Below are 15,485 nucleotides of genomic sequence, written 5' to 3'. Positions count from 1 at the left end.
CCCCAGGCACTCAACAAAACCTAAAAATTAGGCTTGGAGGCCTAGCCAGAGCTGCTGCTGTGTGTGACCACCACCTGCTGAGATAGAGAACATACTGAGGAGTTTCCGGCAGCACATGACCACATATAGGGAGGCAAAAGTTTGCTCTCTATCTCCACCTGCTGGTAGATGGACACAACCCACCAGTCTATGGATTGATCAGCTTGATGATATGGAATGTACAGTTAACATTTTGCTTACGCAACCGTATGGCAAGGATATGCCCAGCTTTGTTAGCAAATTCATAAGAGCAAACCTTGTTTCTCACTTGCAACGTGCTAAGCTGCTCCGAGTAAATGGAGTCTAGTAGAAGACTTAGACTATGTAGCTCTTGCATTGTTTGGGGGCTACCTCTTTCCTTGTGGCTAGCCTCCAAGCGATGAATTTTATCCAAGCAGGTTGCTAGCTGGACCCTCTGTAGGCGGGCATGCTTACTAGCGACTTGCAAAAAGTATCTCCTAGATACCGCCTTCATAGCGTCCCAAACTGTACTTAATGGTGGGCCCGAGTCGATATTAACCTCCAAATATTCTTTTAACAATGTCCTATAGCCCTCCACCACTTTGACATCCTGTAAAACATTAGCATTCAAAGTCCATCTTTTATCCTTAATCTCTACCCTAATAAATGGTAGAGACCCATATTGGCACATGGTCCGATATAGTAATGCTACCAATTCCCACCTCCGGCCCCCTCTCCACTAGGTTGGTGTCCAAGAAAATATAGTCAATGCGCGAGTATGAATCGTGCATAGGGGAGTAATAAGTGTAGTCCCGATCACACGTGCAAGTTGCCATATGTCCAAGGTTCCCAGCGAATGAGATAAAGAACCCAGTGCTAGCGACTGCTTAGTGTCCACGTTGAGGGAGACCCCTGTACGATCTAGGGTCTGATTCATTACTGCGTTGAAATCCCCTCCCAGGATCAAGGAACCTTGAATAAATGGGGAAAGAGAAGTCCTCACTCAAGCATAGAAGGCCTCCTGATGGTCATTTGGAGCATATATTGATGCCAGGGTGATAGCTACTTCATCAGTGATAATGTGTACAAATAAAACACGCCCACCCGGGTCCCTTTTAATCTTAACTACTCGAGCTGGTATTGAAGAATGTATCAACACAGCCACTCCACATTTCTTAGAGGCTTCAACAAATGAGGCAAAGCAAGCAGTGGGATAACTGGAGTGAGAAAGAAGCCTTTCATGCACTCTGCGGAAATGCGTCTCCTGCAAGAATACTGTATGTGGTCTAAGCTGTGACAGTTCCTTGAAAAGCTTCTGCCGCTTCTGAGGCATATTAAGGCCTTTGACATTATAAGACAGAATCTTTAAATCAGCGCTCATCGTTTAGTGGTATTACAAGGCATACCTATATTCTCATGCAAATCTAGGAACCTATTCATCTCAACACAGTGTACCTCTCAAGCTGGAATATTACATGTGTTCAAATCCCTCTGTTCATCTCCAACCCGTACCCTACCCACCCTCTCTAGCCACCCATCCACTCCACCTCGTTCACCAGACAGAGGACAAATGACCCCTGAATGGGAAGTCAAGGAACTAAGCCACCGCGCACCTGACATCCCAGCCTCACCCCCCACCCCTTTCAAACTCTACCATCACTGAAACATCCCCTCCTTCCTCCCCTCTCATACATACATCCAGCCAAACAACTCCAGCCATAACCTCATACAACCACACTCTAGACATCAACAGTCCACTCTCCTACTCATCTCCCCCCCCCCCCCCCACCACTTCTCTCACATAACTACCCTCCAAGAGCCTCTGCCCTCCCAAACAATATTCATAACCCAACCACCCATATCAGGACTAATTATAACATAGCTAACCAAATTGTACAGAAGCATATATGTGACCCCACTACTATTAGGAGGAATCAAATTTAGCGGGACTAAAACGCCTCCCATTGTACTTTCTTCAAGGCCCACTTCTTCTAAAGTAATATATATCGTTCACTGAACGACTATCGCAAACCAGTTCAGGTCTCCGCAACTGAAGCTGCTACTTTCAGATTGTTCTTTCTGGAGGATTCGGGAACCCTCTGCCATCTTTGAAGCTTAGCTTTCGTTGCTGGAGCCAATGCATTCGGAGGCGTAGCCGAGGCCACCATCCTCACAGCGTGCAAGGACTCCCAGGCTCCTGTCAGGGACTGTACTTGATACTTTACACCTTTCAAAACAAAGTTCAGTGAAAACGGAAAGCCCCATCTGTATTATTTGTTCCTTGTTCAATATGTCTAAGGCCAGTTTCATCAAACTCCTCTGCTGCAACGTGTACTGTGAGAGATCCTGAAACACAGCAATCTTGGATTCTCCATACTCTAAATCAGGCTTTTTTCGTGCTCGGGTAAGAATAATTTCTTTATCTGTATATTTGAGAAAGCATGCAATTATGTCTCGCGGCCTTTGTTCCAAGCGCTGCCCCAGCGATTGATGTGCTCTCTCCAGCTCAACTGGGACCGCGCCCACCTCAGATTGGCACACAAAGATTTCACTCTTCTTCTCCAGGTCCTGAATGCTGGCAGTGTGTGTGTGAAGTAACTCCGCATGTTCATCCAGCTTCAGTTCAACGTCCTCTACCCTTCCCCCCAGCTCTCGGAGGTCTGAGCTTAACGTGTCCATGCGCTCCAAAATCTCCTCTTTGGAGGCTTTACTATCTGCTTGGATTCTGGACAGGAATTTGCGCAATTCACTTGAAATACCTTTTTTTATGGGGGGCAACCTCGTCTCCGCCAAGGAGAGCACAGAGTCTGAGTCGGACGGAGAGAGGAGCGCTGGTGACACATGGCGGTTCGCGGCCTTGTTCCCTTCTCAGCCTGGCAGCCGTTCCATCTCCTTTTTCCAGGCACAAGAGGCTTTGCTCATGTTTGCCAATGCTCAACAGCTTCACAGGCAATTATTTAGCGTGCGAAAAGGAGCTGAGGGCCTAGGATTCTGCAGTTAAATGGGTGCGAGGAGCGGAAGCAACGAATCTAGGCTGCCATTTTGCACAGTAATGTCACTTCCTCCTCCATTTCTACTTCTTTAATTACTTGTTTTTCCAAACCGGAGTTCTAGGCAAGTTATATTTATTTTTATTTATTTTTGTTACATTTGTACCCCGCGCTTTCCCACTCATGGCAGGCTCAATGCGGCTTACATGGGGCAATGGAGGGTTAAGTGATCTATTCAAGTACAGTAGGTATTTCCCTGCCCCAGAGGGCTACATTTACTAACCTGTGTTAATGCATCACAATGAGTTACTACCATTTAACGTGCATTAGTAGTAAACAGGATTCCACTAAAAAAGCACTAACATGAATTAATGCAGATTAGTAAATCTACCTCTAAGTCTGTACCTGAAACAATGGAGGGTGCCCATGGTCACAAGGAATGTCAGAGGGATTTGAATCCTGACTTCCAGGGTTCTCAGCCTGCTGCTCTAACCACTTGCTTTTGGTCTTTGATTTTTGTTTCCCTATCCACTGATTTACGCTTATCTTTGTTCATTTCACATGGCCTTTTCACCTTTCCTTTCTTCCTTGCATTACGGACATGGCTTCCCTCAGGAGGTGGCAGCTGTAACAAGCAGTGTATCCTTCTGAAGAACCTATTTGTGACTCCCAATATGATAGCCATCACATATCAATTTGTAAACCATTATATGGCAATTATCTTGCTAGCACGCAACTAGAGAGTCAGTTTCCTCTTGCTTCTTGTGACTCAGTATTTTACGTATGCACATGGTAGTGTCAAGAGAATCAGGGGCTGCTTTTCACTCGAGTATCAGAAGTACTTCAGATGACAGCTGCTGCTTAATGAAGAGGAAGGCATCTTGGCGGTCTAAAATGGAGCTCCTCAGGGAAGTGCAGCTGTGCAAGAGAGGGGCTAGGTGGGATGGCCAAGGACAGAAGCACCAAACTGAATTAGGGAGTAGAGTGACTGTTCTCTGCTATACTCCAGGCTCACCCTATCCCCTTCTCCTCCCTGCAGAGTGCCTGGGAAAAAGGGACTGGAACAGAATACCATCACTTCTCTGGAGTATGAAAAGAAGTGGTTGAACTGCATTTCAGGCTGTTCCCCCCCCCCCCCCCCCCCCCCCCATTCTAGAAATTAAGCACTGGTGCTCCTGATCACACAGTTGCCATCACAAACATATGGTTTTTCCATTACAATAGGTGTTGCCCAATTTGCAAAACTGATAAGCTCTAAAATACCTTCTCTAAGACTGCATTCCATCCATGCCTCAAGTTTCCACCTACTTCCTCTTTACATACAGCAGCCATCGGCTCTTCTTATATGCTGCACTACTGACTTCCTTCATGAATGACCACTTACTTTCCTCTTGTATAATTGCTGCAAGCTGCAGGAACTCCCCTCCTGTATCAGATACTACTAGTGATACAAGATGTCACAGCTCCATTCGGGCATGGCACTGTGCTGACAACTACTAAATAACACAAGACATGACGGCTTTCCTCATGCACACATTTACCAGTTGTCACTAGTTCCCACAGGCAGTAGTAAACCATATCATGTCAGCCATCATTTCAGTTGCTTACCACATGTGGCACTGCAGCAGCTGTCACTAACTCACACAAGAGGCAGTGATACCCCCAGTGCATGATATTTTGCCAATTATCTCTAAATCACAGGTAATTACGTAACAGTACGTAATGGTAGGATTCACTTATGCGCAGTACTGTGTCAGCCATCACTTGCTCAGTGAGGGAGCTAAAACTCTACCTACTTGTGGCTCTTCATGTGCTCTCACTAGCTTACCCAGGTCACAGCAGATCCTCATGTGCAGCACTGCCCCAGCCCCAAGGTCTCCTCTTGCAAGATATTACACAGGATAGAGTATAGGGTAGAGAACTACCTGTGACCCACAGTGAGGTCAACAATCTCAAACTCTGGGTCAAATCTGACAAGTTTCCCATTTTGTAAGAATTATTCACATTATGGGCCTCTTCTACTAACTGTGTTAAGCACGTAATGCATGGTTTACCACATGGTAACTGCCTTAAGGGGCTTTGCAGTAATTTAGCACCTACCGCATGTTAAACCATGTGTTAAGTGCTTTTAGTATTGGGGAATATGGAAGGGATTTAGTAGAGTGCTGCATTTACCACGCACTAACATGGAGTTAACGCAGAACCACTTTCCACCTCCTAATTAGGAGGCACTAACCCCCAGATTCTACATACGCTGTCCAAAGTTGGGCTCTCAAATTGGACATGGATCTGTGCGCAAACTAGTTAATTAGATGATAATCTATAATTGGAGTTAAATGGCAAAAATTAGGCGTTACGGGTGAATGTGATTCGCGCTCAAAACTATGCCAGTGCAACTAACTTTTCTAGCATGCAACTCAAAAGGGGGCGTAGCTATGGGAGGGACATGGGCAGGTCAGGGGCATTCCCAGTAGTTGTAATGTTACAGCATAGGGTCAGTTCCACACACAACTTCCAAAAGTTGCGCTCCAGGATTTACACCAGGTTTCAGGATGCGTAAGTGCAGCACCCAAAGTTAGACGCAAGATCCACGCTAAGACAGTATTCAGCAAACAGCGCTTGGCGCTGAGCACCCTTTGCTGAATATTGTCTTACACAGATCTTTCCGATGCCTTAACTTCACACTGATTATCACCTGCTAATGCATAGTTTAACATGGGACCTTTTTAAAGGGTGTGCTGGGAAAGTCCCCCACTAGCTGCTGAGTTAAATTTGCAGCTACTGTGCAGTAAAGTCCTGCGTTAAGCCACAGTAACTGCAAATTTTACTACAGCTTAATAAAGAGCCCCTCTGTGTCACATTATTTTCACATTCCCCAGTACCTGATGAATTATTTACATTTCTAACTGTTCAAGCATATGCCCCACCCGATGCTCAGAAGCAAACACGGGTACAAGAGGCCATTAGTGGCTGTAATAGTGAGGGCAGGATGCTCTAATGTGGGAAACGAGTGCGCCAGAGATTAGTGCAAATAGCATGCTAATGTAATCAAATCCATGTTGATGAGGTCATTTCCTATTCCATCCCAATGTTCAGAGAACAGCGCACAAAACAAAGCCACCTTACCACTGTAAAAAAATTACACCAGCATGGAGCAGGCGTTTGAAGAGAGGATTTCTCATGATTCTCCCTTTAAAATCTGTTGGTTTTTGGATGCAGAAAGAAGCCAGTGCAAGCCCTTGAGCACCAGTAGTGAAAAATATGCAAAAGTCCGAGCAAACCTGAAAGTGAAAACACACACTGGCGTCTGCTTCCTGCATTTAAATATAAGCAATTCAAGTTTTAAAAAATTTGACAAGCTTATATTTCAAGGTTCAGAAAACAGACATGATTGTGTGCTTCATGTTCAGGTGCCTGGCACATACACATAGGAGAAGGGTTACTGTGAACCTGTTTTGCACATGTGCCAAGCAGGTTACCCTCCCTTGCTTTTGCTTTAACATGTAAGTTGCATAGCATTTCCTTTGAGCACTGGCGAGCTAATTTTTTACGCTGTTCCAGTGATATATTTTCTGCGCTGTTAGCTTACCATGGCAGTTCTGAGCATCAGGCTGTGGATGAATTACTCACTTGATGTTTGTGACAGAAGTTGACTGCTTGAAGAATCTGCCATACAATACTTTTAATCATATGATCAGCAACACTGAAAAATAAGAACAGAAAAAGATCTGCTCATTAAAAGGGTCATTTTATGGCTAGATTCCTCATCAAAGGCCAAAGGAACTGACTTGGTTGGGTCACGTAATGCAGCCTGCCTGAAAAAACGTGGGAGAGTGGAGCTCCGGCAGTGGTACCAAAAAACTGCTTAAGATCAGCATTTAACTTCCTGAAATAGATCATCTTCCACAGCAGATCGTGTGAGTTACTTTTGTTCAGTGCAGTATGCTGATAAAAACCCCGAGGATTTCTCAGGACAAGATCAAAACCCCAACAACTAAGATGGCGGTGGAGGCAACTTTGTTTATAGTGCCGGCTGGGGACTGGATTCAAGAAATTACTCAATCTGTGTCAGCTGCGCTAGCGGACAGTCTAAAAAAGCTGCAGTCTGCTGTAGATGAATTAAATGAGAAATTCGATTTCCACAGCCGGAGACTGAACAGTGCATATCTGCGCAGAAAGCGAATGCTACATACCTGTAGAAGGTATTCTCCGAGGACAGCAGGCTGATTGTTCTCACTGATGGGTGACGTCCACGGCAGCCCCTCCAATCGGAAACTTCACTAGCAAAGTCCTTTGCTAGCCCTCGCGCGCCCGCGCGCACCGCGCATGCGCGGCCGTCTTCCCGCCCGAAACCGGCTCGAGCCGGCCAGTCCAGTATGTAGCAAGACAATACACTTCAAGGGAAGACACAACTCCAAAGGGGAGGCGGGCGGGTTTGTGAGAACAATCAGCCTGCTGTCCTCGGAGAATACCTTCTACAGGTATGTAGCATTCGCTTTCTCCGAGGACAAGCAGGCTGCTTGTTCTCACTGATGGGGTATCCCTAGCCCCCAGGCTCACTCAAAACAACAACATTGGTCAATTGGGCCTCGCAACGGCGAGGACATAACTGAGATTGACCTAAAAAATTTACCAACTAACTGAGAGTGTAGCCTGGAACAGAACAAACAGGGCCCTCGGGGGGTGGAGTTGGATCCTAAAGCCCAAACAGGTTCTGAAGAACTGACTGCCCGAACCGACTGTCACGTCGGGTATCCTGCTGCAGACAGTAATGAGATGTGAATGTGTGGACAGATGACCACGTCGCAGCTTTGCAAATTTCCTCCATGGTGGCTGACTTCAAGTGGGCTACCGACGCTGCCATGGCTCTAACATTATGAGCCGTGACATGACCCTCAAGAGCCAGCCCAGCCTGGGCGTAAGTGAAGGAAATGCAATCTGCTAGCCAATTGGATATGGTGCGTTTCCCTACAGCCACTCCCCTCTTGTTGGGATCAAAAGAAACAAACAATTGGGCGGACTGTCTGTGGGGCTGTGTCCGCTCCAGATAGAAGGCCAATGCTCTCTTGCAGTCCAATGTGTGCAGCTGACGTTCAGCAGGGCAGGAATGAGGACGGGGAAAGAATGTTGGCAAGACAATTGACTGGTTCAGATGGAACTCCGACACAACCTTTGGCAGAAACTTAGGGTGAGTGCGGAGGACTACTCTGTTGTGATGAAATTTGGTGTAAGGGGCCTGGGCTACCAGGGCCTGAAGCTCACTGACTCTACGAGCCGAGGTAACTGCCACCAAGAAAATGACCTTCCAGGTCAAGTACTTCGGATGGCAGGAATTCAGTGGCTCGAAAGGAGGTTTCATCAGCTGGGTGAGAACGACATTGAGATCCCATGACACTGTAGGAGGCTTGACAGGGGGCTTTGACAAAAGCAAACCTCTCATGAAGCGAACAACTAAAGGCTGTCCTGAGATCGGCTTACCTTCCACTTGGTAATGGTATGCACTGATTGCACTAAGGTGAACCCTTACGGAGTTGGTCTTCAGACCAGACTCAGACAAGTGGAGAAGGTATTCAAGCAGGGTCTGTGTAGGACAAGAGCGAGGATCTAGGGCCTTGCTGTCACACCAGACGGCAAACCTCCTCCAATGAAAGAAGTAACTTCTCTTAGTGGAGTCTTTCCTGGAAGCAAGCAAGATGCGGGAGACACCCTCTGGCAGACCCAAAGAGGCAAAGTCTACGCCCTCAACATCCAGGCCGTGAGAGCCAGGGACTGGAGGTTGGGATGCAGAAGAGCCCCTTCGTCCTGCGTGATGAGGGTCGGAAAACACTCCAATCTCCACGGTTCTTCGGAGGATAACTCCAGAAGAAGAGGGAACCAGATCTGACGCGGCCAAAAGGGAGCAATCAGAATCATGGTGCCTCGGTCTTGCTTGAGTTTCAACAAAGTCTTCCCCACCAGAGGAATGGGAGGATAAGCATACAGCAGACCTTCCCCCCAATCCAGGAGGAAGGCATCCGACGCCAGTCTGCCGTGGGCCTGAAGCCTGGAACAGAACTGAGGGACCTTGTGGTTCACTTGAGATGCGAAGAGATCCACCAGGGGGGTGCCCCACGCCTGGAAGATCTGTCGCACCACACGGGAATTGAGCGACCACTCGTGAGGTTGCATAATCCTGCTCAACCTGTCGGCCAGACTGTTGTTTACGCCTGCCAGATATGTGGCTTGGAGCACCATGCCTTGACGGCGAGCCCAGAGCCACATGCTGACGGCTTCCTGACACAGGGGGCGAGATCCGGTGCCCCCCTGCTTGTTGACATAGTACATGGCAACCTGATTGTCTGTCTGAATTTGGATAATTTGATGGGACAGCCGATCTCTGAAAGCCTTCAGAGCGTTCCAGATCGCTCGCAACTCCAGAAGATTGATCTGTAGATCGCTTTCTTGGAGGGACCACCTTCCTTGGGTGTGAAGCCCATCGACATGAGCTCCCCATCCCAGGAGAGACGCATCCGTGGTCAGCACTTTTTGAGGCTGAGGAATTTGGAAGGGACGTCCCAGAGTCAAATTGGAGCAAATCGTCCACCAATACAGGGATTCGAGAAAACTCGTGGACAGGTGGATCACGTCCTCTAGACCCCCGGCGGCCTGATACCACTGGGAGGCTAGGGTCCATTGAGCAGATCTCATGTGAAGGCGGGCCATGGGAGTCACATGAACTGTGGAAGCCATGTGGCCCAGCAATCTCAACATCTGCCGAGCTGTGATCTGCTGGGACGCTCGCACCCGCGAGACGAGGGACAACAAGTTGTTGGCCCTCGCCTCTGGGAGATAGGCGCGAGCCGTCCGAGAATCCAGCAGGGCTCCGATGAATTCGAGTTTCTGCACTGGGAGAAGATGGGACTTTGGGTAATTTATCACAAACCCCAGTAGCTCCAGGAGGCGAATAGTCATCTGCATGGACTGCAGGGCTCCTGCCTCGGATGTGTTCTTCACCAGCCAATCGTCGAGATATGGGAACACGTGCACTCCCAGCCTGCGAAGCGCCGCTGCTACCACAGCTAGGCACTTTGTGAACACCCTGGGCGCAGAGGCGAGCCCAAAGGGTAGCACACAGTACTGGAAGTGGCGTGCGCCCAGCTGAAATCGCAGATACTGTCTGTGAGCTGGCAGTATCGGGATGTGTGTGTAGGCATCCTTCAAGTCCAGAGAGCATAGCCAATCGTTTTGCTGAATCATGGGGAGAAGGGTGCCCAGGGAAAGCATCCTGAACTTTTCTTTTACGAGATATTTGTTCAGGGCCCTTAGGTCTAGGATGGGACGCATCCCCCCTGTTTTCTTTTCCACAAGGAAGTACCTGGAATAGAACCCCAGCCCTTCTTGCCCGGATGGCACGGGCTCGACCGCATTGGCGCTGAGAAGGGCGGAGAGTTCCTCTGCAAGTACCTGCTTGTGCTGGAAGCTGTAGGACTGAGCTCCCGGTGGACAATTTGGAGGTTGAGAGGCCAAATTGAGGGTGTATCTTTGCCGGACTATTTGGAGAACCCACTGATCGGAGGTTATGAGAGGCCACCTTTGGTGAAAAGCTTTCAACCTCCCTCCGACAGGCAGGTCGCCCGGCACTGACACTTGGATGTCGGCTATGCTCTGCTGGAGCCAGTCAAAAGCTCGCCCCTTGCTTTTGCTGGGGAGCCGCGGGGCCTTGCTGATTCGCACGCTGCTGACGAGAGCGAGCGCGCTGGGGCTTAGCCTGGGCCGCAGGCTGTCGGGAAGGAGGATTGTACCTACGCTTGCCAGAAGTATAGGGAACAGTCTTCCTTCCCCCGAAAAATCGTCTACCTGTAGAGGTAGAAGCTGAAGGCTGCCGGCGGGCGAACTTGTCGAATGCGGTGTCCCGCTGGTGGAGAGACTCTACCACCTGCTCGACTTTTTCGCCAAAAATGTTATCCGCACGGCAAGGCAAGTCCGTAATCCGCTGCTGGATTCTATTCTCCAGGTCGGCGGCACGCAGCCATGAGAGCCTGCGCATCACCACACCTTGAGCAGCGGCCCTGGACGCAACATCAAAAGTGTCATAAACTCCTCTGGCCAGGAATTTTCTGCACGCCTTCAGCTGCCTGACCACCTCCTGAAAAGGCTTGGCTTGCTCAGGGGGAAGAGCATCAACCAAGCCCGCCAACTGCCGCACATTATTCCGCATGTGTATGCTCGTGTAGAGCTGGTAAGACTGGATCTTGGACACGAGCATAGAGGAATGGTAGGCCTTCCTCCCAAAGGAGTCTAAGGTTCTAGCGTCCTTGCCCGGGGGCGCCGAAGCATGTTCCCTAGAACTCTTAGCCTTCTTTAGGGCCAAATCCACAACTCCAGAGTCATGAGGCAACTGAGTGCGCATCAGCTCTGGGTCCCCATGGATCCGGTACTGGGACTCGATCTTCTTGGGAATGTGGGGATTAGTTAATGGCTTGGTCCAGTTCGCAAGCAATGTCTTCTTCAGGACATGGTGCAAGGGAACAGTGGACGCTTCCTTAGGTGGAGAAGGATAGTCCAGGAGCTCAAACATTTCAGCCCTGGGCTCGTCCTCCACAACCACCGGGAAGGGGATGGCCGTAGACATCGCCCGGACAAAGGAGGCAAAAGACAGACTCTCGGGAGGAGAAAGCTGTCTCTCAGGAGAGGGAGTGGGATCAGACGGAAGACCCTCAGACTCCTCGTCAGAGAAATATCTGGGATCTTCCTCTTCCTCCCACGAGGCCTCACCCTCGGTGTCAGACACAAGTTCACGGACCTGTGTCTGCAACCTCGCCCTGCTCGACTCCGTGGAACCCCGTCCACGATGGGGGCGTCGAGAGGTAGACTCCCTCGCCCGCATCGGCGAAGCTCCCTCCGCCGACGTAGTCGGGGAGCCTTCCTGGGAGGTGGCCGCGGTCGGTACCGCACGCGGTACCGACGTCGGGGACCTCAACCTGGGCGATGGGCCAGCCGGCGCCACGCTCGACGGTACCGGTGGCGCAAGCACCGCCGGTACCGGAGGGGTAGGGCGCAACAGCTCTCCCAGAATCTCTGGGAGAACGGCCCGGAGGCTCTCGTTTAGAGCGGCTGCAGAGAAAGGCTGAGAGGTCGATGCAGGCGTCGACGTCAGTACCTGTTCCGGGCGTGGAGGCTGTTCCGGGCTGTCCAGAGCGGAGCGCATCGACACCTCCTGAACAGAGGGTGAGCGGTCCTCTCGGTGCCGATGCCTGCTGGGTGCCGAATCCCTCGGCGACCCAGAGCTCTCGGTGCCGACACGGGGAGGAGACCGGTGTCGATGCTTCTTCGATTTCTTCCGAAGCATGTCACCGGAGCTCCCCGGCACCGACGAGGAGGACGTCGAATCCATCCGTCGCTTCCTCGGGGCCGAGACTGAAGAAGGTCGATCTCGGGGGGGCTGTACCGCAGGAGCCCTCAGGGTAGGCGGAGACCCACCCGAGGGCTCACCGCCACCAGCAGGGGAATGGACAGCCCTCACCTGCACTCCACCCGATGCACCACCGTCCGACGACATCAGCAGACGAGGTCCTGGTACCACCGACGTCGATGCAGCTATCCGATGTCTCGGCGCCGATGCAGAGGCCCGATGCCTCGATGCACTCGATGCAGGGGCGGCCGAGGAAGATGGTCTGGACGCTGACGACGTCGATGCACTCGAAGATCCCGGTGCCGATGCCGACGAAGAGCCCGAGAACAACACGTTCCACTGGGCTAGTCTCGCTACCTGAGTCCGCCTTTGAAGCAGGGAACACAGACTGCAGTTCTGAGGGCGGTGCTCGGCCCCCAGACACTGAAGACACGACGAGTGTCAATCAGTGAGCGAGATAACCCGGGCGCACTGGGTGCACTTCTTGAAGCCGCTGGAAGGCTTCGATGTCATGGGCGGAAAAATCACGCCGGCGAAATCAAAAGCCGAAATGGCGAAATTTGAAGCACCAAATTTAGAGGGAGAAAAATCTCGACCGAGGCCGAAAAAAGGCCTACCCCGACGACGAAAGAAAACTTACCGGGGCAAAAAAGCTGGAAGTACGGGGAGGATTTACACGAAACCCGGCGGGGGGTTTCCGGAGCACTTCCCGACTAGGACAAAGCTTTCCCGAAGGAAAAAAACACGTTCAAAACAAATTGGACGCGCGAGGTCGACTTTCCGGGGCTCGACACGGCGAAAACACGACCGTACCGAGTGCGGACAAAAGAAGACTGGCCGGCTCGAGCCGGTTTCGGGCGGGAAGACGGCCGCGCATGCGCGGTGCGCGCGGGCGCGCGAGGGCTAGCAAAGGACTTTGCTAGTGAAGTTTCCGATTGGAGGGGCTGCCGTGGACGTCACCCATCAGTGAGAACAAGCAGCCTGCTTGTCCTCGGAGAAATATAGCAATGAGCACATGGTGCAACAGCTGGCAGAGCTCAAGAGGAAGACAGTGAAGCTGCAGGATAAACTGAAGGAGAAAGAGTGTTTGCACAGGTGTGCGTGTATGTACCAAAACTGTTCTACCAAACGTTTCAGGGGCTCATTCCTGGGGGATTATCTGACTGGGGAGCTGGCCTTTTGTTCACCATCTGTGCCGCCGAGCCTAGCTGGGGGCCTCATGGTCGCTACCCTGAATGGCGATATTCTTGTTTGTCTCAAACTCTATTTCTGGAGTCAGCATTCAGGTCCTTAAACTTACTAAAGCTCCTGGCCCGGATGGGTTTGGCCCTAAATTTTAAAGGATATTCCAAGATTTGGTGGTTAAACCTCTTCGAAATATGTATAAATGAGCTGGGGGGGGGGGGGGGGGTGTAGGGGGAGTACAGAATAATGTGGCCTATGAGATGTTACTTCCTTAACCAGGGAAGGATCTCGAGCAGGTTAGTTCATATCGGCCTATTTCTCTTTTTGAGCCAGGATATGAAATTGATGGCAGCAACCCTGGCGAGAAGACTCAATCCCTTTCTGCTTCTCATTATACACCATGACCATGGAATTTTTCCCAGGCTGACATGCCTCCATGAAGCTCATGAAAGTACTAGAAGCACTGCATGAGCATAGGGGGAAGGGGATACATCTGTAATTGTGGGGTTAAACATGGAGAAAGCATTTGATAGGAGTATTTCTTTTGGGTTATGGAGAAGTACGGCATGACGTTGTGCTTTCTGGGGTGGGTTAGAGCCCTGTATACTAAGCCACTCACACGCCTATTAGATAATGGAAAGTTGATGGATCCCTTTGATTTACAGCAGGGATGCCTCCTTTCTCCACTTTTATTTTTGGCTACTAAACCATTGGCTATCAAGATAAGGATGTCAGATTCTGTACAGGGATTAGTGTTGGGGGGGGGGGGGGGGGGGCAGGAAATCAAGAATAGCCTCTTTGTGGATGTCATCTTATTGTATTTAGCTGAGGCCCAAAAACATTTAACCTCAGCCCTTAATTTAGTATGTGCATTTGGGCAGTTATCTGGATTGTGGGTAAAGTCTGAGCTGATGGTGTTGGTGGACGGGGGATCAGAGCAGTAGCATGCTGCATTTGAAATTCCACCCACCAGAAAACCCATGAGATATTTGGGTATATTTTTGAGAACCTGTCCATCGGTCATTTATCAAACTAATATCATGCGCAACTTGGAATCCATAGGGAGGCTGTGCCAAGCATAGCAGGACTTTCCCTTGTCCTTATTTGGCCGCATGGCATTAGTAAAAACAATTATGGCTCCTAAGCTTTTATACCCACTACAAACTATCCCGATCTGGTTGGCTAGGTGGGAGGAGCTTAAATCCAAAATATCTAAATTTCTCTGGAGAGCAATGGCTCCTAGAGTTAGCATGGATAAGCTGTCCTTGGCAAAACTCCAGGGGGGCTTAAACGTCCCAGATAGCCTATAATGTGGCTGCTATTATGCAGTGAATACACGAGAGTTACACTGGGCATAAAAAACTTTTTCCCCTGGGGTGGGTGGCTCCTTCCTTTTCAGTTTTTTAATTTACTTTACCCAAGAGGGACCAGCCACAAGATATCAACAGAAATTTCAATTTTTGCTTCCCATGCGAAAGTCCTGGAGGTGGTGGTGAAAGCTACAAACTAGGCTGCCAGAGGTATCTCTCTTTTTATCTTTGGAGAGGAATTCCAACTTTTTCCCAGAGTGGGGACAGTTGGTGTTTCAAGATTGGGACATTAGGGGGTGTGCCTCCTTAGCTCACTTGCTGGAGCTGGAGGGAGGGATGTTCTCTACTTTCTCTCAACTGCAAGCCAGGTAGGGCCTGCCCAATCACTACCTATTTTCTTATTTTCAAGCCCGACATTATTGGGACACGTTGAACAAACAGCCCCTGGATGACTGAAGCATTGGACAACTGGACCAAATTTTCTCCAAAACCTCAGCCTCACTTAATATGTTGTCCTATTGGTATAAACTTATCAAATCTCTCACCAAGATGTCTGGGATGACTAAGCTGTGGGAGTGCTGGCAAGGACATTTATCTCTTACCCTTACA

At 49.9% G+C, this 15,485-nt stretch overlaps 1 protein-coding gene across 1 annotated transcript in view; it reads right to left on the bottom strand.

Annotated features, from left to right (window-relative positions):
- LOC115475501 (cyclin-dependent kinase-like 4) overlaps positions 1–15,485 on the bottom strand; it is a 93,009-nt gene that overhangs the window by 29,125 nt on the left and 48,399 nt on the right. The window contains 1 exon segment of the mRNA XM_030211247.1: positions 6,621–6,693. Coding sequence (XP_030067107.1) covers positions 6,621–6,693 — 73 coding nt within the window.

Source organism: Microcaecilia unicolor, chromosome 8 (genome assembly GCF_901765095.1).
Source record: "Microcaecilia unicolor chromosome 8, aMicUni1.1, whole genome shotgun sequence".
Classification (NCBI taxonomy): Eukaryota; Metazoa; Chordata; class Amphibia; order Gymnophiona; family Siphonopidae; genus Microcaecilia; species Microcaecilia unicolor.
The sequence above is the reverse complement of the archived record's forward strand: the minus strand, read 5'-3'. Positions and strand labels throughout refer to the sequence as shown.